This window comes from Motacilla alba, chromosome 1, assembly GCF_015832195.1.
Source record: "Motacilla alba alba isolate MOTALB_02 chromosome 1, Motacilla_alba_V1.0_pri, whole genome shotgun sequence".
Classification (NCBI taxonomy): Eukaryota; Metazoa; Chordata; class Aves; order Passeriformes; family Motacillidae; genus Motacilla; species Motacilla alba.
Window position 1 is genome coordinate 51,763,674 of NC_052016.1, and position 26,878 is coordinate 51,790,551.

Sequence of the window (26,878 nt, forward strand, 5' to 3'; positions counted from 1 at the left end):
AATTTGTCAGATTACCATGTGTACAGTTGGTTTAATGTGGTGCTGGGTGAGAATGATAAAATTCACTCACGTAATGAGTATGCCAGCGTAGGAGCAAAATATAAAGGGAAGGAGGTTACTGCTGAGAGGAGCACTCAGCTGAACAGCAAAGTATAGATAGATAGATGTGTAAAATAAATCAGGGAGTATTACTTTATTAGAAAGCCTGTCTGAGCCCTTCCATAGCTTTTGTGCGCAGGCAGTGCTGCTGTTATGCTCCAGATGCACAGCTATTAAGATAAGGGGGATGGACACTGAGAAGTGGGTTGACAAGCATCCTGTTTCAGCCTTAGCAGCAGCATCCATCTGGTCTCCCTGTGGTGCCAGTGGAGGCAAGGGCTTGCTTGTTTATCTTTCACTTCAACAGCTGAATAGGCTACACTTAGAGCTTGAAGTGTCCTTGGATGTTTTCTAAGAGTCTTGCAGCAAAATCAGAGTTCTTGACCTCATCTTATTGATGTGAAAAATAAGAAAATGAGATCACAGGTGACAGAATATTCTGAGTTGAAAGGGACCAACAAGGACTATTGAATCCAGCTCTGAATTGAATGGCCCATATGGCAATTGATCCCACAACCTTGATGTTACTAGCCCCAGGTTCCAACCAGCTGGTTTGTGTACACGTTTGTGTGCACATTAGTCACATGAATGCCAGGAGGACACAGCTGTGGGTGGAGGCTGAAGTAGTTCAGGCATAACCTTAAAGTGGGCCTTTACCAGCCCTAGTGCTGTAAGGGAGCTTCCATGGCAGGCTGCTTGTCCTGCTGGAGGATGTGCTGGAACAACTGCCCAAATGCTGACCTCTGTGTGTCAGGCTCTGTGAGGCACCCTTGCAGCTTCTGGCAGGAGCTACACCCTTTGCTTGCTGAGGATCCTGTGTGCCTGCATGAACAGGCACAGATGCTTGCAGGGCTCTTCTGCCTTCCCTCAGACATGGTGTCTGAGCTGGATGTTTCCTTATGGGTGGCTGCATTAAGACAGCTCGGGAGCCTGTGGCCTCTGTAGGTAATGAATTTCCACTGGCATCATCCCTTCAAAGCTAAAGCAGCCACAAAATGAGATGAAGGGCATCATTGCCCATTTTCCTCTACTTTTCTCTAGAATATATTAGCATGGTTTGCAGTGTAACTTCCATTGCTTTCTTGTTAAGATTTTAGTCCACAGCTTTAATCATTACTTATAAACATTGTTAACTAACTTCATTCATCATGTAATTCTGTTGAAACTGTATTTTGAATTAGTGTTACCTTTATCTTGCGCTGCATGTATTTGTATATCTGTAGGTTCAGTCCCACCACTCTCACAGTAAAGAATTTCTTTATAATCTTCAATCTAAACTAATCTAAATCTCATTCGATTTAAAGCCTTTACCCTTTGTCTTGCCCAATACATGCCATTGTAAAAAGTTCCTTTCCAGCTGACTGACTGGAAGGCCACAATTAGGTCTTCCCAGATCCTTCTCTTCTCCAGACTGAACACACTGAACTCTCTAAGCCTGTCTTCATATGAGAGGTGTTCCAGCCCTCAGATCACCTTCATTGCCCTCCTCTCTACCAACTCCAACAGGTCCATGTCCTCCCTGTTCTGGAACCCCAGCACTGGATGCAGCCCTGCAGGAGGGGTCTGAGCAGAGCAGAGGGGCAGAATCCCCTCCCTGGCCCTGCTGCCCACCATTGGATGCAGCCCAGTTTGGCTGTCTGGGATGTGAGAGCGCACTGACAGCTCATGGCCAGCCTCTCATCCATGTAAATGTTTAAACCAACTCACTTAAAAGCTTTAGAAAAAGTTTCCTATCCTTAAAGCCCACTCATTGTGTTCAGGTCTAAGTGGGAAAGGAATCATTTTGATCTTTGTCCACTGGTTTCTTGTATTGGTTTTGTTCCAAGAATGTCCTTTTGAGGGTCAGTTTCTGCTAGCTTCTGTTTTCTTCTTTTTAATGAGAATGCCTTTTTGCCACTGCCTCTAAGACTTTTTCCATCCTTGTTTAATGTTTAAGATTGTCCCTGTGCTGTTTTTCACATGCCTTTGATGCCTACTCTGTGTTGCCTTAAATTGGTGATTACTCGGTGTTTCAGTTTCCCTGCCTTTAAATAAACATCAGCTTTACAGATGAAGTAAAGCTTTACATCATTATGTTTATGTACCTTGTTGCTTGAAGAGATTATTTAATAGGTTTCTAAAACCAAACATTGAGATTCAAAAACCTCACAACAAAACAAACACAAAACAATAAAAATGCTTTTGCTTTTTTTCCTGAATGTCTTAAGATTTATTTAATAGGTACCAAAATTGTACTGTATTTCCAGATTTTTTTAAAAAAATAATATTCAAAGAAATACTAATAAGTTTATTCAGTTTCTTGTTTGACTTAGGAATGTTAGTTTGTTTTGGAATGTTTGTTGGGAATGTTAGTTGGAGAAGTGCTTGCATGTAGATTGTTTTCTAGACTCTGTAAGGAGAAATATTAAGCTACATAGCAATATAAATATAGCAGTGAGCCATGAGCCTGTAAACAATTCAGGCTTGGTGTGAAATCTTGGAGAAGAAAAATGTGGGAAACCCGTTTATTAAGTCAGTTTTCAGAGCACATTTGTGCTTCAAAATTTTGGTGGAAACCAGCTCTTGACTATGGCAGTGCTGCTGTATGAGAGCTGCTCTGAACTTCTGAACAGCTCTGTGTTTTCTGCAGCACAACTGACTGAATTTAGCTGTGTCCCACTAAAATAACAAGAGATAGTCAGATACCAAGACAAGGTTCCAGTATTCACCAACATGTATTTGCAAATGACAGCCAGATTTTTCCAGGCAATGGAGTGATTTGTTCCAGGGCTTGGTCACCTGTGAAGATCTGTTGTGTGGTAGACCATTTCCTCCGCTGTTAAATAGAATGGGTTGGTAGCTCCAAATTATGGCAACAGTATGTAAAGGAATAGTTATTAAAAATCTAGTGTTAAATGATGGATCAAAACCTGAGTGAGTTCTTGAGTATTTTAATAAAAATACTTCAGAGGACCCAGATGAGCATGAAATTTTTCCAGGAAATAGATTTGCCACAGGCTTTTTTAATGCTCTCAGAGCTAAATATGCCATAATATGCATTAGTTTTGTTGAGTGAAACTTTTATTTGCCTTCAGGTAAGGAAATATAAGAGGTCAGTGAAATTTTAGGATGGAAAAACAGCAGCTTGTCACCAGCTGAAAGAATTTATTGAATGTAAATCTGACCTATTCATAAGTTCTTTAAAAGAAAGAAAGGAGACTTTCATTGTACAAATTTTTTACACCTCAGAAAAGCTAAAAGAAAAGTTTCTGTATGAAACAAAACTATTTATAATAGAAATAACAGAAATAAACACTGTATTTTTTTATATTGCAGTAAACCCCCTGTACAATGTAAAATGAATTCTTAAATGTAAAAAGAAGAGAGTCCAGGGAGAAGGCGATTTCCTTTGAGAGGAAAGAAGTCTCAAAATTGCTGGACTTAATTTTTTTATAACTAAAAATTTGGGATTTAAGCTATTAATGTGTCTTTCACATATTCCTGACCTCACCAGCTAGAGAGAGCTGCCAAATTATTCTTACAAATTATTTTTTGTCTCAAGTTGAGAACATGAAATGTAAATGTTAAAATATTTATTTGTGTTGAAGTTTTAAGAATTAAATGAGTTTTTGTTTTAAAACCCAACAGTAGAAGGAGGAGGAGATTAAATGTGAAAAGAAGCCAGTGTCAGACTTCTTAACTTCATGGTTAAGAACAATGAGTAGTTCTTCCATATATGAGACACAGCTTTATCCATGGTTTGGGCTTCTTTTAGGCAGAGCTGTTTCTGTTGTCAGTTCTAGTGCAAAAAAAGGTAAAAGGTTTGCAACTCTTCTTTAAAGCCAAGTCATTTAGCCATATTACATGTTGATGACTAAAATTTTTCATCCCTTTGATTACTGAGGTTATAACCGTCCTTTTAAAGTAGCTTTATAAGAGTGAAGAAAAAGTGATAATTTGCAGTAAATTTTAAAAGCTGCCCAAGAAGATCTCTGAGCTATATAATACTATTAATGAAAAACTAAATGAAAAGAATATAATACTAGCCAGTATGGGTTTGTGGAAACTAGATGTATAGTGAGTTATATTTATATATTTTTGTCAGAGCAGAACCTTGTAAATACATCTGTGGAATACACTGAAGTTTCTACATGGCTTTTCTCTTGAGTGTTCAAATTAGTAAATTAACATGTCACAAATTACATGGACCAAAACCTCTGACAATGGCCATAAGTTAAAACAAGAGATTCAGCATGGATTTATGGGGAATTTTTCTGTGTGAGAGCAGTCAGGCTGTGGCACAGGCTGACCAGAGATGATGTGCAGTCTCCAGCCTTGGGATTTTGGCATGGCTGGATGAAGCCCTGTGCAGCATGACCTCACCTCAGCGCTGACTCTTCTGTGAGCAGGAGACCTCCTGATGTTCTTTGCAGTTGGAATGATCCTGTGACCTTGTGAATGCCCAGTGTTGTTCAGAGTGTTAGTGTCAAGCAGCAGAAGCAGCCTGATTAGGACATTGGCTTCTGAAATGCACTCCTAGTTCCAGCTCAGTGCCAACATACATGCACCCTCTGCAAAATCTGCTTTTGTTTTTCACTGACAGAGATCCAAACCGTTTCTCCCCCATGCTTGGGGAAAAAAAAAAAAAGCAGGTCTTGACAGCATCTCCTGGTGATTGCTTCTCTGTCTTGTTTTTCTCTTGTGCTTCTTATTTCAGTCTCTGGACCTATTAACTTTAGAATCTTTTTGTGTCTTCACTGTCCTTCAGAGACTACAGCTTATAATGCTGCCTGGGTACTCCTCTTCTGTGTCCTTATGTCAATCTTCTGCTTTCATAGCTGTCTTCTCAGTGCTCTGTTATAAATCCCTTGAGCAGGAACTTTGCTGCTATATTTGCTCAAGCCTGTAGCTGTAGTTAAAAAACTGACATTTCATACACCATAGAATTTTTCTATCAGAATTTCTCTGTCCAAAATTTTCTAAGCTGTCCAAGTCAAAAGCTGCTTTGTAACATATGGTGTATTACTTTCTACCTATGTTCTCTCTGCTATTGAGGAGTTAAGTTTGAATATTGCCACAGTTTTAGCAGAAAAAGGAGAGAGCCCCAGTGGTTACCCCGAAGAGTGGAGAATGTGCAGCTAAACCATGTAAAGTGGAGGAAATGGAAAACTTAAGTAAATAATTAGAAAAGCATAAGTAAAAGGGATCAGAAACACATATAAATTTGACTTGAAGAAAAGGAATTCTAACATGGATGATCATGTTACGACCATGATGCATAGGACTACTTTGTTGGAGGAACTGCATGTAGACCAGACATTACTTGGTCCTGGTGGTTTTTGTTGTCCCATATGGTGCACTTGTGGCCTTAAATCTTAAATGTATTTTTTTCTCTCTTTTTTTTTTTCTTTTTTACACTTTAACATACCCGAAGTAAGACAACTGTCCTGTGTCTGTCTACAGTGGTGTGGATTTGGATGGGTTGTTTTTTTTTTTTCTTTTTTTTTGTTTCACAGCATGCCTTAAAGGCCCTTGTATGTAACCCTGAGTGTATTGAGTTGTTTGAGTCAGACAGCTTTGCACAAAGCATTGGGGAATTGTTTCATTTTTATTTGGAGAAAAGAGGTTGACTTACACCGAAAAGGATTTTGAAAATAAGCTAACACCTCTGTAGTGTGGGCAATTGGGGGAATAGAAAATGACATATACCTGGCAAATGTCTCAAAAGGCCCTGAATTTAGACACCAACTTTGAAAATCTTGGTGGCTGTGTTCTCTTTTTCCCATGTCTGCAGTCAAACACTGTTTTTCTGAACAACTTTGTGTGATACCTACCAATATGTTTTGGCAGCATCATTGTGATGAAATGGCACCAGGTCTGCTGAAGCTGTAGCTTTCTCCTCACTCCCATGAGTGAGCTGATATGTAACTGCAGTTCAGCCTTCTCTGTGCTGAAGTGCTGACCCTGGACTGATGTTAATGTCTCCTTTTATGTGGACTTGAGTCTAAATGTGCTGATGCCAGGGTGGCCTGTATTGCTCAGAGAAACCGAGTTGTATTTCAGAAATATTTTTATGCTATCATAAAAGAATTTCAATACCAGTGTCATCAGGATCACTAAGATAAGAAGAGGGAGCCATGTGCTTTTCGAGAGAATGTGCTCTCAGTTGAATTTTTGTCTTTTCCTCATGAAAGAAAGAATTTAAGGGATGTTCAATTACAAGGACCTGGCAGTATAAATATAGAGATAATACTTTAGTTGGTGTAAGAATAAACAAAACAAGCAGCAATAAATGTCATTTGATTTAAATATCTTGGGCACTTCTGTATGCTGACAGATCTAGCAGGCAGCTTTGGATGAGTTTTATTTGCATTTAGGTCATTTTCCTGTAGCAGAATTGTTTTGGTTAAGAGAGCTTTGTTATGGTGTCTGAATCGATGCAATTACTAAGCAAATGCTTTTGTAAAGTGTTTGTTGGTAATGGAGATATGAAAGACAGAAGACGTTTTAGCTTTCACTTCCCAGTTACTTAAGCAGCTGTGAAGTTAGAAACTAAAATGAAAATTTTCCTAAAGTGAATTTGATTTCATTTTAAGTCAGTGAGAAATAAGAAAATTGGATCTCTTAGTATCATTTTAACTACCTTATTTTAAAGACAAATACTAGCTCTGTTAAATTACTCAGCTGCATTATTCCTTTAAGAGTAATAAATCTTGATGAAATATGAGCTTCAGTCATTCTTGTAGTTTTGTGGTTTCCTTTAAGATCAAGAAGAATGGTGTCTCATTCAGATCTTTCCTTTATTGTTTTCAATAACGTGTAGGGTGAATACCACAAGTCTAACGTGTACATTAAAAATACCTGGATGGCTCAACATTAATCTTAAAATATTAAAGAAAAAATATTAAAGAAAAAATCAAAACACTGCAGCAGTTTGCTTTAAAACTGTTCATCTTGTTTATTTCAGGAGAAGAGGCTAAAAGAAAAAGCAGCAAGGAGAGAAGCCAGGAATAAGAATGCACAGGTAAGGGGTTTTGTTCTTTTGATCAAGCTACTGGTTGAGGTTTGAAATGCTTTTTAAATTCTTTCATTCCTTTCTTTATTAAAGTGTTGTGATTAAATGCTCTTTAAGGGCATTTTCTGTTTGCTTGTCTTTTCTTACTCCCTTCCTCTGATGTGGTTGTAATTACTTGGCATAGAAAGATTCTGATAAAGCATGAATATATATGTTTGTGTGTGTATAAATACATAAATTGTGTGGAAGTCTTTTGGAATTTCATCCTCTTCATTATGTGTATCAGGTGAGTTGCAATTTCAGCTGAAGTACTGATTTTTTCCTCTGACTTGGGTCATGTTTATGATTTGTAGGCAGTGAGATTATTTTTTTGTGTGCCAAATCTTGCTCCGACCTTTTTCTGCTGAACTGCTTTTTAAACAGCAAGTATTTACATTGAAGTGCATTCCTTCCCCTCATTACTCCAAACAGAACCTTTGTTACCCTTTTCTTCATGCGTACGTTGCTAATTTCCTAAAGGCTGTTGTAGTTTTTTGTGTTGCTTAGTTTACAATAAACTGAGGTTTCATTCAGCTGCAGTGATTTCTGGAATATGGACATGGTGATGTGTGACACTGCATCTACTTTTGCCACCCATGAAGAGTTACTGTTTCTTCTTGACAGTTGGCAACTATCTTACTCCCTTGAGAAAATCAATAATGTTCTTTGTCTGATTTTTGCAAGCTGGCTGTGCTCTGGGAGGCTTAAGTATAGGAAGATGCTCCATTGTGTAACTCTGAAGTGGAAAGTAATTACAGTTTCAGATGAAAAGCCTAGTTATGCTCAGTTTTAAGTATGATTCTGTCTTCAAAGATGGCAAGCCATGAGAGCTGTTGGCATCCTGACTCCCCAATCAAGCAATAGAATTTTTCTGCCTGTAATTGAATGTATAAAGATGCATACTTTTTAATGCATTTAGCAAGCATTTTAGGAAAATTATGGAATGAATAATTAACAAACATCTTAATAAAGGGAGAAAACATTGATCAAATCAGGCTGTATCACATTCATGAATACTGCTTGTTAATTTTGCCTCTTTTTAGGGAATAAAATGTTATTCAGCAGCTGTGGAAAGAAATACATTTCTTTCAAAATTATCTGCTTGCTGATGTACATCTCCTATCCTGTTCTTGGCCAGGCAAATGAATCTGTCCATGCTATTGGAAAGTGAATGAAGTTGATCCCTGTTGAGGAATGATTTGTGTGGGGGGGGTTGTGTGTCCGTGGGCATGGTATGGGTTAAATGTGGAGCCTTAGCCCCAAGCACACAATTTTGTGCACTCTTGCCTCTCTTCTTTGCAGCACTTGCATTTGTAAGGCTGATTTACTAGTGCTGGTCTGGTGTGAGATTGGCACATGCTCTCCTTGAGGGTACCAGCTGTGCATAGCTGCAATTGCTTTTGACTTCATTTTATTCTGGAAGCACTTAGCTCACTCTCTGCAGTAAGGTGCAAGCTTCAGGAGTTGACATGTCTCCTTGATGAAAACTGTTGGGCTTTTTCTGTTGTTTAGAGGCTATTCTTGCCAGAACTATGTGCAGCCAAGTCCTGTCATTTTCAGTGTGGCTCATTTCAGGGAAAATGCTTCCACTGGGAAAGGCTGCCAGCTTGGACCTGGGCTGTTCACGCCTGGAAGTGGAAGGGAGCAGTAGACAGTAGATAAAGGTGCCAGTTTCTGTCTGCTGGGTGTCTGAGGAATTAATTAAGAACACTGCCTGCTTCTCAGGATCTTAGACATGAGGCCGTAGTAGTTAAAGTTCTCCATAGTCTGTGTGGGATATGACTCAAACAGCTTGTACAAGATACCCAGGGGAATAAAGGAGGAGGGAATGGTAAAGCACAGAAACTATTGGAATGTAAACCAGTTTAGAAAACATATGCTCCCTAAATCAGGAGTTAGAAAATGTTAACATTTTTACTAGTGCTTTCATAATATGGCTTGTGACCCACTTACTCTGCTGTGCACTACCTCCTTTGGTAATTAGTAATGTTTTCTTGAAAGGGAAAGCAATAAGGAGAGCCAAAAAAAGTAGAAAAGGTATTTTTAGCCATGTTAATTCAGTTTAGCAGGTGGAGAAAAGGACTAGATCAACGATTATGAGTAGCCAGTCACTTCAGAGCAGCTTTATCCATATCTGCTTTATCCTGTTTGTTTTATTAGCTGTCTCCCTCAGGTTACAAACTCCTTGGGTTACAAAGTATTTTGCTATCTTTCACTAGTACACATCCCACCAGGTCTGACATGACCAAACCAGAAATTTACTTTCCCATTCTTAATATTAAATAATAATTCTTTGTGAATTTAGGGGGAAAAAAAAGAGAAGAAAAATTACAGGAGAGAAGGATGTCCTCTCTTTTCCTCTGGTGCTGCAGGAGCAATTGCTGGGAAGATTTTGCTCAGCCTTTGTCATGCTGGGACAGGCCAGGCTTGCTGCAACTGGAACTGACTAACCAGATTTTGGCACGCTCTGCTGAGTGTGCCTGAGCAGGAGATTAGATGAGTAGGTAGCTGCAGTGTTATTGACTCCACCTTGGATAAATCTCCATGTAATAAATAAACTAAGTAAGAAGTGAAGACTCTTAAAGGATGCTTTGGAGAAAGTATTTCTAGGTATTTATGACCATTAATTAAATTTTCATGCAAAAGGCTGTGAAAACAGATAAAAGAAGTCTTCTCATATATTCTTATTGAAGAAAAACTGGAAATTTAGGGTTTTATTGTATTTTTTTAAAATCTTAAGATGTTTGTCTCCCATTTTATGAGAATTTGATGTGATATGTACAAATGAAATGTTTTAAGATGAAAAGAAGCACATACTTTGTCCTCACTCAGTACTGATTAAATTATAGTTCTCAAACCCTCCAACAAATTTCATTACTGTTTACTTGAAGAGAGTCTGGAGATAATGAGGCAAGAAATAGTCTTTTGAGCAAGAAGTAAAGCACTGAGCAGCCGCAGCAGGGAGCTGCCCCAGGACAGGAGCTGGGTGTTACTTGGTGAAGCCAGCTCCTGGCCCCAAGAAGGACATTCTTGTGCTCATGGCTTTTCCACTTTTTCTTCTAGAATCTACACATACTGATTTCCTAATCTGTTTAAAGTACTTTCAGGTTTCAACCAGTATTTAAAAGTCCTTGCCCTGCTAGCAACTGTTAGCTGCAATGAAGCTGAACTGGACTGTATTTCTGCTTTAGTGATTTTAGTCTTTTGCTACCCTGATGCCTTAGAGCACCACTGATGTGTTGAAAATTATGGGGTGAGGAAGATTTTGATTCCTTTTTTAAAAAAAATTGGTTTTGTAGGAAAGGAATTTTCTGGGAGCAGCTAAACAGGTCTGTGCTTCATGGGTGGAGAGCAGAGCAGGAGTCAGGAGAAGGTGCTGTTCCCTGCCCAGCACTGATGTGCTAGGTGATCCTCAACTATCAGCTCCCAGCATCATGCGGGAAGTGATACCTGGTCCCTAAAAGAAGGCATTGATTGCTGTCTGCTAGAAATAATTTGGACGTCATCTGTAAGCAGTGTCAGGAGGTAAAATTTGCTCAGTCATGACAGTCGGGTGCATTGATTCAGGTTTTGGCAGTCCTGTAGCAGTTACACCATGCTGGTGTCCAAAGCAAAACAAAAACCTGAAAAAGCTCTGACTAGCAGAGCAAAAGCTGTTTATCCAAGGTCCATAAGAAAAATGTAGCCTGCTGAAAACATAGAGAAATCCAGCTTGAATACATTTTCCTTACTGAGATATTTTTTCCTATTTTCACTGGACGAAATTGAGGATGGGGATTCTTACCCAGCTGGAAAACTGACTTGTGGAAGAAATCCAAGAGCTCAGTTGTCAGGGGTGCTTTTTCTCGGGAATGAATGCTTGCTGAATAATTATAGAACATTAAAAGATCAACAGCAACAGCAGGATAATAAATATGCTTTAACTTCTCTCCTCCCTCCCTCTCCTCTAATATATTTTGCTGTTCCCACAGGAACTAGTGCTTGCATATGAGATTTTACAAAATATATGCTATATATATAATTTAAGATTTTTCAGAGTCACAATGTTTCTGCTGTGAGCACATCTACAAAATACATGTGGGTGAGCAAGGGGCATATACTCAAAGATATGGCAGATTCAGGCATTGATACCAGCCTGTATCACATCTCTGCAAGCTATAATGCTCAATATAGCATTCTCTTTTCTGTGCCTTGTCTCATACTCTGTTGAGATTTTAACCAGAAAAATGCTTAAAGCCACCATTTTGTTTTAATCTCCAGCACCCCTCATGGAATTTGAGATACACTTGCCAAATGTAGCTCAAGAAATCTTTGCACCATGTGGGAAAATTTAAACAGGAAATGGGAAGTCAAATCCCTTGAGTAGGTGTGGCTGGTAATCCACTCATAGAAATACACACTTCAGAATATTGTGAAAATTCTTCATCCATTGTGGATTATTCCTGTAGTTACTGGGTTTATATCACCTCTGCTTCTGCCTTGAATTTCCTTTTCCTTGACATCTAGCCCATGGCCTAGTGCTTAGGCTGAAGACACTGGATTCAGTGTGAATGTGAACAGTGTTTTCAGTGTGGAAAGGAGGTTTACAGGAGTAAAGGAGGAATTTGGTCTGTCTCTCCAGTGAATCCAGGTTCCCAAATCCCCTTGATCACTGAAGTCACTGACTTTTCTTGTGAAAGTCTTATGGTGGTTAATGATGAGGATGCATTGTTCTGGTCACTTCTCATGACCCTCTCATGGATGGTATTGAGGAGGCATTGCTTTAGGTCCCTGTCATTTCTGGAGCTGGAGCAGAGTTTCAGGGTCAGATCATTCTGATGGTCTGGAGGATGTTGAGATTGTGGAGTTTGTGATTCTTAAGGAGGAGAGAGTTGTGTTGTGCTGGTGTAGCCTCAGGACAGGCTATGTCTTGTCACAAGTGTTTGACAATCACTGTGAAGGACTTAACATTATTCTTCATCAGTAATTATTTTTGATTCTGAAAACCACAAAGAACAGCAAAAAATGAGGTCATGTTCATCTACAAAACCTTGGAGTATGTTTAGTGTGAGGAGCTTACAGCTGAAATTACCATGTCAATTTGATCCTTTTTAATAACTTCTTTCTTAAACAAACTTCTTTCTTAAAACAATTTCATTAACCTTAGTTTAGAAGTAGTTCTGGTCTGTTAACTCTTGTGTTCTGGATGCATATCCAAAAGCTGTAAGTATTTTATTTATTCAATGCGAGGTTTGAGTGTTTTGAATTTCCTTGAGAAGCTCTGAGAATAAACAGAGTAATTTGGGATATCAACATCTTAACATACTAATTTAGTAATTTCATTTCAAAGTCAAGTTGTGAAATGGAAAATGAATTCCTGATTCTGAACTACTTGTATGCTGAAACATTTTTTAAAATCAAGGTATTCTGCAATATTTTAAGTTAAAATTTGAAAATGGGTATTTTGTGCATGTATGGAAATATTACATGTATTTTGCTTTTTGAAAAGAACATTGATTCCAGTTCTTTTTGAAAATAACATTTATTCCAGTTAATATAACAATTTAATTGCTTTAAGTAGAGCTGTAATAAGTCCTGTATTTTCTGCAATTAAGAATTTATATGATTAAACCAATCTTTCGGTGTTGTGACCCTGAACAAGTTACAAGTAAGGATTCTGGTGGATTGATTTGCCAATTACCCATGCTTCTGTAAACCTTTTCATTGCATCCAACAGCACACTGAGGATTTCAAACATATTTATCAGATTGACCATTTAAGCTAATTGACCATGGCTATAGCAATTGAATTTTGTGAGTATAATATTCACAACTGTTATTTTTAATCATATGTGGTATGTGATGAGAATTTGCTGCTCTACATGCCAGAAGCTGATGTTTTACCAGTCACTGAGGTGATTTCTTCATAGACCTGGCACAGAAGCATAGTAGTGGGACTGCGGACTTTGCAAATACTCTCTTATTCCCTGAAGGTCTGCTGGGATGAGGTTGATGCACAGTGCATCAACACAAGTGCATCTTCATTACCATGTCTGATATACCTATACCTTATTTCTTGTTTTGTGTTCACTTGCACATTTATGGTGAAGAGAGGAAGCTTCTTTTTTCTTCAAACTTTTTGGGTTTTTTTCTAATACTGGTGGCTTGCAGTTCTGGGGAAGCTTTTGATGAAATATGTAATATGGATTTTTAAGAGCAGAGTAACAGAATTTCTTGCATGTTAGGGAGCACAAAGGTTATAGTTATACTTGATTGTAAATGATTGTTAAAAATTTCTAGGGCAATATTGATGAAATTTCTCCAGTAGGCTCCAGGAATATTACACTGTCTAATTCATTGTTCTTCAGGAAAACCTTTTGTTTTTAGAATGTCTGTGTAAGTTTGATTGGAACAGAGGTTTTGGAGACAACTGCTGAGCTTCAGAGCTTTCAATGTGTTAAAGACTATTCAATTTTATTTATTTCAGAATCAACAATAAATTGGCATTTTGAGGGGGAAAAGAAACACTTATGTTTTCTTATTGAAAGGTTAGGCTTTAAAAATTGCAAACTGAGTAAGTATGCATTTCACTCTTCCTCATGACTTATGTGGGTTTGTAATCATTTATTTGTATCATATAGTTACAAGTAACCCTTGGTAGTTGTAGAATTGAGGAATGCTTTGGCGCCATTCCACCAAAGCTCTTGCATGGGGCTCAGCAAAGAAGTGAATGTTTACTTGAGTTGCTGCTTCAGATCCATCCCTCTTTAGAGCAAAGGAGGTATATATTACTCTCCTTCATTTTTACTCTTTGTCTGTCTCTGTGGATATTAGGAGCAGGATTCCACCATCAGGTTTCTGCCTGCATATGGCAGTGTGGTGGAGCACAGGGAAAGCAATTCAAGAGCTCTGCTAGCCTTGCACAGTGGCATACTTTCTTCATGGCTTCCAAAATTTTTTGTTCAGTTTCTTCACTGATTTAACACCCTCCTCAACAGTCTCTGTGTGAACAGCACATGGAACATTATTTTGTCCCTCCCTGACTCTGGCCATGGAATAAGAGGCAATAGACAGTACTGGAGCAGCAGATCCATGAAAAGAAGAAGGAAAAAAAAAAAAAAAGCTGTTCTATAATGTTATAAACCTTTCTTTGAGCATTTTCTTCTTAGTAAATACACCACTATATGAAATTAGTTGTAATGATACTTTATTTATTTATCTGCTCTGCATTACTCCTGAACAGTGTATATAACCAGTATTTGAAATTTCTCTCCCTCTAAAGCACAAAATTTAAAGCTGTCACTCCGAGCTCATTTGCTGTGTTCCATACATGAGTGGAGCAGCAAATTGTTGTATATTAGTGTGGAGTTCTTATCTTTGGCTCATAACAGTCCTTTGATGCCATAATCAACACAGTAGAGAAGAATTGCCTGGAACTGACCTTCTGGAGATCTTCACCCTCTTTTCCACCTCTGCTCATAATCCAGAAGAAGTGGGAAACACCGGCCAAAGCAGACATAATGACCTTAGGCTTACAGCAGCCTTCACACAAAGCTTTTATTTGGAAAGTAGGTATTTTCTCTGGATTGAGAGGTCTTTTCCTCTTCCATTGTGACAAGCCAGGTGTATTCACATTCCTCAGTTCTATCTGTAGAAGTATTGTGCAGGTGATTGCATTTCGCAAGTAAGCTCTATCAGATTGTTCAAACTTGTTTATTTTTCACCTTGGTTTGTTCTGGTTTGTTCTTGGTTTGTTCTTGGTGTACTCTGAGCTGCTTTGCAGCTTTCCTTATGTGTTTGAAACTTTCTTAGATCATTGACTTCAGATGCAAGAGTTTGACTTTGCTGCATATCTCAGATGTGAACTTCAGAATGAGTTAATTGGCTGATGAGCAGGGGTAATCTTTCAGATGTGTTTTGATGACATCTTCATGCAGCACGCAGTGGTATTTAGTTTTAAATTAAGCAGTTCTGTTTTCTCAGCATTCCCCCTGTTTATATTCTTGGAATGTGTTACTTGCAGTATTGTACATAGTCTGCTATAGCAGTTGTAATTGCTACTAGTGATGAAAATTGATTTGGGCAATCAGAAAACCATTATCTGCATTCTGACTGATAATGCTGCAGTTACCAACATCTTAAAATTCTTCTGATGGTTGTTTTTTCAGAATGCTCTGGGGTCATGCACTCACCAGGATTCCAGTTGCTTTATGCTGAATCTTAAATGAGCATTTAAAAAGAAAAAAAAAGTTTTTGGCTATTATCTCAAATATATTTCTTTCCAGAGTTTTTAAAAATTTAGTGTTTTGTCAGTCCTCTCATGCCAAATATATTAGATCAGGAGTAGTGCAATATCCCTTGTTTTACCACAGTGTGCAGAGATTTTAATAAGTTTTCTGTTCTTTCACACTATCAGCTGCATTGATAAACCAAGCGGTTTGTTAATAAGAAATGCCAAGCTAGTAACTAACACATGGTTGTTTAATACCTCATGGGAAATCTGGTAAGCCCATACTTCCCCCAAATGAAGCTCATCTTATATATGGGGTCCATTACTACCTGGGTCTTTCTGTGTTGGTTCCCTCAATGTTCCTTTTCTTTAAGGCCTAGTGTTTCCTTTTTGTATTGTTTTGTTTTGGTTTTCCCTCTGCTCTTTCATGAAATTTGTTGTGGACTTACAGATTTCTTATCTCTTGCTGTTTCCTTATCCTGTTTTCTGTTTCTTTTGAAGGAGCTAACTTCAAGTTGCTATTGCTTCTATTTGGTTACTTTCTGCTGTGGGGAAACTAAGAGCAGTAGCAAAGGGGAATAACAGGAAGAAAGATAACAGCATCATCTAGTAGCAAAGCCTTAGGAAATGTGCTAAGTAATTTCAGAGAAAAGTTTTGAGGAGCTTTTTTTGTTAGGTTTTTTTTCTTCATAATGTAAGGTCTCATATTTTTCTGACATTCCTTCAAATGAATACATAGTGGTAATATTTTGCTGGGCTGTTGCTAGGATTCATGTTTTAAAAGATGCCTTGTCCAAATGAGACCATATGCCAAAGTCAAGAGTACAGATTTTATTTAACAGTATATGTGAGGTACAGGGAGGTGGGGGGGGGGGTGGGGTGAAGAGAGAGAGAGATAAGTAAAGTCACCACCATATGGGTCCTGCAGTGTCCTGCTGGCCCTTTTTCTTCTGGTCTTCTCTGTGGTGGGGCTCCTGGGAGTGCTCTTACGGAGGCACCATTTTTACAGTGTCCAGGTCCCAGGTTTGCACAGAATGTAGATGCGTTCCTACAGCTGGAGCTGCATATGTGTAAGGAATTGCTTCCTTTCTTACAGTTTGCCATGGTGGGAATTTTGGTAGATTGACAGCTGATCCTTCCTCATACTTTAAGGAAAATACTTACAAATAAGTAGAATTTTCTTATAAGCAGCTTTGCAAAGCAAACTGTTATGACTGATAATAAGATAAGTTGAGCATATGTCAGTAAGGCAGTCAGCAGCATGTAATAGGATTAGACCTGGTTTATACAAGTATGTTACTCTCCTCTCTTCATTCTTTTTGGACAATCTGCAAAGGCTTTGAAATTTTCAGCAAGAAAAATTCTGGGTAGGCAAGGGAAGGTGATTGATTAATTACAGTCACAGTAAGTGAACATTTACATGATGTACATGAGAGGCTGTTTAAGGTGAAAGCTCATAAAGATCATTAAGTTTCATAATAAATGGCAATCTTGGTCCATTTTCTTTGCTAATTCATATGCTGTTAAAAATGCCAAAAGTTATTAGCATTTTTAATTTCCCATCACCTTATATTCTAGCAGACTATGTATCTACAAAAGTAGTGCTAAGGGTCATTATAACTATTCAAGGTATTTACTAACTTAAGAAATGCATGGAATTTATGAAATTCATCCTTCCTAGGTACCTGTACAGCATAACTCTATGAATAAAACTGAAGCTTTCTGTTTATGAATTAATTTAAGTCACAGCCAACCAAATCAGAGTAGGATAATGAGAAAATTAACACATCTTTAAACACTTTCTCCCTGCCCATCGCAACTTCTGGGCTTAACTTCAATTCTGTGTTCTCTACCCCAGGCGGGATGAGTGGGCTGTTAATGTGGCTGTGGTCAGTTCATCAGACATTGACTCTGCTGCTCCTTCCTCCTTAGCAGAACGACTCCTCACCCTCTTCCCCTGCTCCAGCATGGGTTTCCTCCCAGGGGATACAGTCCTCCATGGACTTCTCCAGCATGAATCCTTCCCCAGTCTGCAGTTCCTCACAAAGTGCTCCAAAGTGGGTTCCTTCCACAGGGTGCAGTCCTTCAGAAAAAAGAATGCTGCAGTGTGGATCCCCCACGGAGTCACAAGTCCTGCCAACAAACTTGCTCCAGTGTGGGCTCGTCTCTCCGTGGGGCCACAGGTCCTGTTGTCGTGGGTGAGAATGGGATCTTCAGACAAAGTTTATTAGACAATCCATCCCACTGAGTCATGTGGTGCAGAGAGGACTCCCTTCCTTTCTGAACTCCTTTGAAGAGAGAAGCCTTGGTGAGGCTGGATCTTATCTTAGCCCCAGACTGTCAGTGCTGTAAGTTACTTTGTTCTACAGGATAAAGATGGCAAATCAGGTATATTTATGTAAAATGAATTATTTATTATGACAAATGATTATATAAAAGATTTTCATCAGAATTATTTACTACACAGTTAAAAAGCTAAAAGTACTAGTACCATTTAGTACAGTATAGTGCTCTATGTCAAAGCAATTTTATTAAAGCTAGCAAAAGGAAGCAGTCATTAAATAGAGATTGATGTAAGTCACCATAACAATAGTTGTGGGCAGATCTCTTTCACTCAGCCACAAGGAGTATTTGTGAAGGAACATTCCCATTTCAAAGAAGGGAGCTTCATATACACACTCCAAGAAGGAATATGTTAAAAGAACCCAACGTATAGAAGTGGACTGGACTGTTAGAGTGTAAAGTGATTGACTGCCGGTCATATGTCTTCAGGTCATCTTAGGGACTTACCTGCCAAGTCTTTGGCTTGCTGTCAGGGTTTTAGTTTGGGGTTGGTGAGACAGACTGGTTTTAGCATAATTCAGTACCAAACCCAGCTCATGGTGCCTCCAGCTCACCACTGATAGCTTGCAAAACAGGGCATTGTTTGAGTTGTTTGACCACATTCCAAGAGCCCTGCAACATCTGCCAGGAGCCTACTGGAGTGTGGACTTCCCACAGGGTTTACAGCCTCCTTCAGGCATCCATCTGCTGTGACCTGGTGTTCTCCACAGGCTACAGGTGGGTCTCTGCTCCCCCATGGAGCTCCATGGGCTGCAGGTGGACTCACATGGTTGGTACCATGGAATAGCACCCTTCTCTGGTGTCAGGACACTTCTTCCCCATCCTTCTGTGCTCACTATCTGCAGGGCTGTTTTTCTCACATTTTCTCACTCCTCTTCAGCTGCAGCTGTGCAGTTTTTCTTCCTTCCTTTAACTCTTGTTATCCCAGAGGCACTGCCACCATTGCTGATGGGCTTGATTTTGTGCAGTGGTGGATCTTTCTTGCAGCTGGCTGGCATTGGCTCTGTCAAACAGGGTGCGGAGCTTCTGCTGGCTTCTCTCAGAAGCCACCACAGTAGCTTCCCTCTGCTACCAAAACCTTGTAATGCAAACCCAAGACAGGGATCAGCTGACAGATGTAAAGCAAAGAAAGAGCTAAAATTAGAAGAGGTAAAAATAGAAGATGGGAAGCGGTCTGATTGATCTTACAAGCAACATATTTATGCTTAATTCTCTCAGGTTTGCTGTATTTGTTAGGTCAGACTGTGTCTCAGACAAAGTTCACAGAAAAGCAAAAGATGTCATGCTGAAAAACATTCATTTAAAATTTGTTTTGAAGTCTGTAAAAAATTGATATGTCTTTAAAATTGGTTGATATGGCCAAGCTGTTCAGATTTATCATGTGGCAGAAGGACCAGATCATTGTTTCAGCCTCAAGACAGGAAGACAAATTAATATTTATTAACTTTGAAGGTAGTTTACTTAGAAGATTATCAGAAGTATTCAACTGTATGATGCAGTTCGTGAAAGGACTTTTGATGTCATAGTATTGCATCACAAAAAGGAATTTTCGTGTGATGGAATTCCATCCCGTTCCCTCTGTTGCCAGTGAATGCAGAGTTGGTCTGTACCATGGCAGAAAGACAGGTCCTGTATATGTTTTCCCTTTTTCAGAGTTGATATGTGGACACAGGTGAGGAGTAAGCTTGGAGCCGTACTTTGCAGGATGCTGGCTTCACTGTCTGCATGTTTATTCATTAAAAGTTAGGCAGTCATTGCTCTTCTGAGACTGGGCTGCTCTGACTGCTATGGGTTTAAGGCACTTTCTACATAGTCAGTGAGGGATCATAGTGAGTTCCTGCTGTAGTTCATCTTGAACTGTTTTTTAGTGACTCTGTTCTCATAATAATGCCAGTGGTACTGAAAAAATTCAGATAACATCTAAATGACAGAGAGCAAGAGATTAGTTCAGATATCTGATTCACCAACTGAAATATGAATTCTGTTAATTTGCTCTGCTTAAAATGAGTTGACGTACTTAATTCATTACTACAGATTGATGAGATTAGTTTTTCAGGTGCTAAAGAAAATATCCTGTATTGTTTGTTCTGAAAGGCATTTGAAAGACAATTCCCTATGTAATTCATTAGGCATTGCATTTCAAATCCAGTCTTCAGTTGAAATTGTTTTCAGATTTTTACAGATTCTGTAATTTTACAAATTGCTAACTGCATTTGAGTGTCAGACACGGAAGGCTTCTTGGTAGGAACATAAAAAGCATTAAAAAGATTAATGCAGCCTGCATATATAGAAGTGCTTGGGGATTTTTTTTCTGTCACTAAGAGCATTCACAGTAGCATCAAAATATTCTAGACTTCTGGAAAGATATCCCTTTGTAAAACTGCCTAAAATATGTATAAATATCATTGCACCTGTTAAAAAGTGGTTAAAAGAATATTAGATAGATAAATTACTGTATAATCCAAGGCTCTGATCTGTCTCCATAAGCAGGTATTGACTTAATGTAAGGATCATTTTGTGGCCATCTGAGACCTATATTATTCTAGAGACTTTCCATCTTGAAGTTTATGAATATAAGGATGGATTTCTGTGTTAAAGGATTCTCTTTCTGCTTCCAGTTTTTAGCTTTTTATGTTAGCAAGGGGAATCAGAAAAATCTTGTTCAGTTCTGCTTCTTGATAGCCAGAACAAAGATAATGGCTGACTCAGTAACCCATTGTTCACTTATGGATAATACCTAGTGAAGCCTTTTCCAGACTGTAAATGGTATGTCAGTTTTGGAGGAGGTCTGTAAGTCCCTCTGAGGTAGATCAAAGTGACTTTACAGGTGCACAGAGAGTGCCCCTGGCTGGGGTAGAAGATAAGCAGCTTTGGTCTGAATAGATCTGCTGAAGCATTTCTAATTGACAAGTATAAACTAGGAGAGTGATTCACTTAATCCTTGTTGATGTTCTCTTGTAGTAACTTCCAGAGAAAGTTAAAGTACAGTGTAAGCTTTCTAGCCAGCTTGAGTTGTTGTATAGTGAGTTTCAGTTCCTTCTCTAAGTACAGTGACTCCTTCTGATCATTCTGTTGTTTCCTGTCTCATTTTAAGCCTGAAGTTATAATATTAATCATAGTACTGATAAAATACCAATTCTCATAAACACTCTACTTTCGCTGTATGTGAGAAATGCTGCCATAGACTACTGGTTTCATGCATTCTGGGTGTCTTCTGGCTACAGCCTGAGCAGCAGGGTCCCAGGAGGAAGAGCAAGCTATTTCTTCAGTAGGTAGTGGCAGTTAGGCTTTCCCTGGTTGCAGTTAGGCTTTCCCAGTTTCCTGGAATGAAAGAATGGTTTGGGTTGGAAGGGACTTTAAAGATCATCTAGTTCTAACTTTACTGCCATGAGCAGAGGCACCTTCCACTAGACCAGGTTGCTCAGAGCCCCATCCACCCTTGCCTTGGGGAACACTTCCAGCCATGGGGAATCCACAACTTCTCTAGAAACATCTCCTAGTAAGTCTGGAAGTATTCCAAAAAGAAGAGTATTTTTTAATTATGTGTGCTGTTGGACAAAGATGATTTGGCCATAGTGAAAAATCTGTGTTGTACATAAATTTTTCACCAGTTCTGTAATTTTTCTTAGTGTATATCATGTAGACTTCAAAGCAAACTGCAGTTGTTTTCAATAGTATCTCCAGAATATGCACAAGAGAATAGTTTCAAACACACAGTGAGAAATTGCAATTTTCAAGTTTAGCTTTTTTATTTGCTTGTTTATTCTGCTTTGCGGTGATGTTGAGTAGGACTTTTGCTTTGTCCCTCTGCATATTGATATCTGAAATTACCTTTTGCAGTAAGATGTTTAGCGTGTTTGAAGTTGTCTTAATATAGTACTGTCCTCAGAAAGACACTTTTAGCTCAAACATTTTTCAGATATTTGAGTCACAAGCTCAATACTATAATGAAATAGTGTCATAAACAGTATTAAAAAGAATGATCTACTTGTCCTGATATTTTTGCCCTGATGTGTTTCACTATAAAAGAAAGCACACAGCATCTTTCCAGAACCTTTTGCTCTCTTCCAGGCTCTTGATTGGTAGCTTGAAACACCCGGTAGATCTATAGCTGCTAGAGCTATTCATCTGTTACCCTCATCATTCAGTGGAAATATTTTCAGTCAGTTTTTGCTTTTAGGCTGCTGTAAAATGATGAAAATGCCAGCACAGAAGTCTCTTTGTCCATCCACTATAGATGTGACTTTACTGTAATTAAAATACATGAACTTTAAGTATGGTATTTGTAAGCAAAGATAACAAGTTGCCTGTTGGAAAATTGTGTCAAAGGTGGATGAATAACTATTTCTGTATTGTAATACCAACAACCATCTAACTTAATGAAGGAGCAGGAAATGCCCTCTGTAATTCTAGTCATATTTTCCAGGCTGCCCTTAGAAAAGCTTTCTTATTGTAAGGAGCTTCTAAACTGAATGAGTCTTCCATAAGTCTAACTGAAGGTATTTCTAGAACACTCATTGCTGGTGAATGCAAGTGTTATTTAAAATAATGTTATGTAAGTCTTTGTGGACTGAGTTTTTAAATTGCCACTTAGCTTTGAATTCTGAAAAGCTTTTCCTTGCGTGCTACCATGACAAGTTAATAAATTGTTGTCCATTGTGTTAGACTCTTTAAATTTTGCTGACCTTGTAACTAGTACTAAGTGCCTTGTGATCTTTCAGCGTGTTTTTCCTCGCAGCAGTCTCTAATCAGGATTTACTTCTGTTCACATGTGCAGGCAAGAGCAGTGGGACATATTGAGCGAATTCCTTAGACTTTTTTTTTTTTGACTTGGGGCTGGAGCAGGGATTTGAGTAAGTTTTCCCACTTTTGTCATGCTAGTTGCTTGCATGTTAGACAATCCTTCCTCTCTCTTACCTGAAGGGCTTTTAAAAAGAGAAACAATAGAAAGATGGAGTTAAAAAGAAATTGCAATGTATACGTGATGTGAAGATGGTACAAGCTTTTCTTCCAGTAACTGTGGGTAAGTCAGGTTTCCACTGCTGTCTGTATCTCTTGTTGGTGGCATCACCTTCCTGTTGGGAGGTATTTCCAAAGGTGTTTTCCAGGCCATATTGTTACACTGAGGGCATCGGAATTTCAACAGCTTTGTCACGTATTTGGCAGTGAAGCATACAAACTGTCAGATGTGCACAGATTACAATTCAAAATGTAGGTATGGATTATGGTGGCTTCTTGAAAACAGGAAGTGTTTTTGTAAATGTGTTATCCTTTCCAGTTAGAATACTGTATAGCCATCTTAGCTTTTCATTAATTGACTGCCAGTGTTTTATGGCACTATTCCCTGAATTATGGCAGTAAAGTTTGCTTATCACAGCGCCAGTCCAGCAAAACAGAAAAAACATGGTACTCAAGGTCAGTAATAGATTGTACTCTCATTTAGAGAGTCAGATTGCAAAGGTATAGAAAATGCTACTGCAATCTTGAAGAAATCTCCAGGCTTTGGATAAATCTGGATACAGAAAGGCATCTTCGGTAGTACATACGAAGGAGAGGATAGAGGATTTTACTGTTTTGCCTGAATTGTTCTGAACTCTTCATTTGGATGAGGATTCTTTGGAACGCTTCAGGGAAGTCAGACCACTTGAAATTTTGATGCAGTCTTGTTTGTGAAGCATCTTCATGAGTCATCTTTTCTGGGAATGGTTTTTAAAAGGCAATGGGATAGATTACCTAGGAGTATTCTTTATAGTCATCATCTTTGTAGTAGCTTGAGGAACAACTGGAAATTTAAAAAAATTTTGGCCATTGTGTATCTATTTTGTAAGTTTATTCATCTGCCCTGTCTTGTAGCTTTGAAAGCTATTTAAGATGAAAAATTCTGTCCTAACACACTAATGGAGGTAAGGCCTTGACTTTATGGAAGTTCTTTTTAAATGATTTTTGAATGGAGAGCTGGAATATAGTTTTACTTTTTTTTAAATATCCGATGATAAACTTTAATTTTACCAAAATAAGCAGAAAGTATTAACTTGGACAGTAACAGGCTGGGTTTTTTCCAAATAAAAATCTTCTTGTATTATACGTTCTTGTACAAAAAATATTTTCAAGTAGCTTAATAGTAGTTAATACAGCTGTCTCTGAACAACGATACTGATTTATTAGCTGAAAATGGCCTTAAAAAGTAATTAAAATGATTCATAACAATAGCATGTATTTCCATGGTCAAGTGGTTAGAGAGGCTGTCAAAAACTGCATGAGTAAAGTGCATTTAAAGGAATCAGGATGAGATACATTGGTTTGACTTCCATGATCAGGTCATTAAGTTAGGGCTAAAGTTAAAAGCAAGTTATTTGTTTCTCTTTCACATTAATGTTATAGTGATACATTCCAGTGTTAAATTTTGCTTGTGACTTTCTGCTTCCTCTGGAAACTGAAGTTGGAATATAATGCTGAGGAGAACCTAAAAGTCTTTTAGACATACCTCAGGGGTACATTTTGCTCTTGGGTTCAGGATTCAACCTGTCACCAGATATTTTATATATCTGTTTCTTTCTGTCTGAATCACGAGGATTGAGGATTTCTTTTTGTTTTGCTCTGTAATTAGAGAAACAGCACCCTCTGAAAATGTCCCTCTACAAATTCCTTGCTTTCATGAGAACTAGGAAAAAATCTTTCTGAGGCATTTCATAGTTGTGTTTTCAGGTACTTGTGCAGGATCTGAGGCTTCCCTTGCAAAGTTTTGCTAAGTGTTGTAGCATGTGGCAGCTGGGTTGTTAGGGAGTGCCTGTCTGTGCCTTCCATTCCTGTGTCAGTTGAATTTTGATGCTATCTAGATTTTGTTTCAAGCAATTGAGTTGTTTCTACATAGTAAAAGATAAAGATGTTGTTGATGGCAGTGGCACTTCTGACATGGTACTGCTTATAAATATTCTTGCTCTGGATGTCATACTCAGTGTTTCAGTGGTATCAGAGTTTAACTAAAAATACAACCAGTTTCATCATATATTCTGTATTTTAATCTCAATTACCTGAAATCATGATTGGAGTAGGTGTTCTAATTTCTCACTTATCCAATTATATATAAATATAAAATCAGACAAGAAAAATGCTGAAATGGTTAATCCTGTTATTATTTTTGTGTACTGGTAGGTGATTTCTTGTTGATGTTAAAAGCGCTAGCACTCTGAAATGGTTTATTTCTTCTGTAGTTGTGACCTTGCCTATTTAAATTCAGCTGCAGTTGAAAAGAATGCACAACCATCAGTCTACAGGGTAGCACTTCATAGAAATAAAGAGAAAACATAGTTGACAAGCAAGTGGCTTGATGCAAATGCATTTAGTTGAAGGTGTTGCTCTGGCCTCCAGTCATCCAAATGTTGTCCTGAATAATTTTTTAACAAATTAAACTGGTTTTTGCATATGCCCTTATGGCAGCTTTGTTAATTGTAACTGCACTAAAATAGTTGTATGCTGGTAACAGTTTTTAATTTATTTTACTTACATGAGGTGTTCATAAAAAAACCCGCTCTGTAATATATTTCTTGGAGTGTTGCAACATTTTAAATTAAATTTTACTTCAGCTGATTCTTGTAGCTGCCTCTTCAGTGAGACACAGTGGACTTCCTAGCAGAAAAGCTTGAACCTGACACCACTGACTAGGTCACATGGTGTCTGACTAAGGCTTAAGATTCCTTAAGATAAAGTAAAATATCCTTGTATTTTAAACATATTTTTTGAGTCTTAAATCACAGACCACTTAATAGGAGTGATTTAATTTAGATTTAGTTTTAATTAGTGTGCAGCTAGAAACATTTAAACAACAGAAGAGCACAGGTCTCCTCTGTCCTAGGTGCTTTCAAAGAAAGAATGGTTGGAAGCACAGCCTGTCTCAGATATTTCAAAATTTACAAATAATCTGTGCCCTCTGTTACCCACTGATCTCATTTATCAGCTTGTTGTCACTGGAAGCAGCATTTGGGGTGCTAAAATGGATTGCCAGCGAGGTGCTGAAGCTCTCAAAGAAACTGATCACCTTCAGCAGTGGTGCCTCTTCATCACAGCTGTGAAGAGGAGTTATGCAACAGTGACTTGAATTATGCCTTTAAGAAAAGGCATCTACAAATTACTTTTTAAATATTTTTTTACTTATACATAATGTATAAAGCAGGATTCTGTACTTATTTAATAAAAATAGAATTAATACAAAAGCAAGTTTTAATTAAAACTCCTAACTGGAGATGTCAGAATGCTGATCATAGGTCTGAATATACTTCTTTCTAAATTTAGTTATATATTCTGAATTTCATGATGGATATTATGTACTCAGTGCTTTGGGAAGTCATGCATAATGTAACAAGGATATTCAGTTAGCAGTACCTCTAGCAAATGTTCTCTGTGCTAATGTTGTATGCCAAGTACAATGTGGTATAGCAAATTATTTATTTATTTTCAATAGATCATTAAATTTTATCCTCAAAATTTTGTGAATTTGCAAGAACTTAAAAAGGAAGCGTAAGCCATTTAAGATACATGCGTGAGCGGATAGGTTTGTGGATGCAATCAAATCATAATTGGATTTTATAATCAGGTTACTCTTCTGAGGCAGAAATAATTTTAGTGACTCCATAATGCTGAAACCCTACACTTCTCTGTGGCAAAGACTTGTAGTCCTGAAGAAAGCAAAAATCCTACTTTGAAAATAAAATGTTCCCCTTGCAAAGGTGTGTGACTGTGCAAAGAGAACCAGGCACTAAGGGCCCACCATTTCTCAGTGGAGAAATACTGGAATGTCTCTGAAATCAGTTTAAAAGCCACGGTTCTTTTGTTTGACTGTCTTTATTTAACATAACAGATGCAAAAAGGTTTCTAAGACAAAAAAGTGTTGGCTTTCATATTAGGTCAAGAATTGAAGGATTACACAAATATAAATCATCCACCACAGGTAGTGGAGAAAGTAGCATTTGAATATAATTTCTGTGTGTGGGGTGTGTTGTGGTTGCTCCCTTCAGATTTTCATCAAGATTGAAATACTAAGGACCAATGACTCTAAATGATCCTTGAGGATAGGTCTCAGGGAAGAGTTGATGTGGCTGCGGGAAGCCGTGGCTGACCCCTCTGCAGTTCAGGAAATACTAAGCACAAGAAGTTTAAGCATGGATTTCTGCCAGAGGTGGAACATCCTGGCAGGGCAGT

General features: G+C 38.2%; 1 protein-coding gene across 1 annotated transcript in view; it reads left to right on the forward strand.

The window, feature by feature from the left end:
• DDX10 (DEAD-box helicase 10) overlaps nucleotides 1-26,878 on the forward strand; it is a 154,715-nt gene that overhangs the window by 107,477 nt on the left and 20,360 nt on the right. Inside the window, exon 16 of the mRNA XM_038163386.1 lies at nucleotides 7,046-7,102. Coding sequence (XP_038019314.1) covers nucleotides 7,046-7,102 — 57 coding nt within the window. The remainder of the gene's footprint in view (nucleotides 1-7,045; nucleotides 7,103-26,878) is intronic.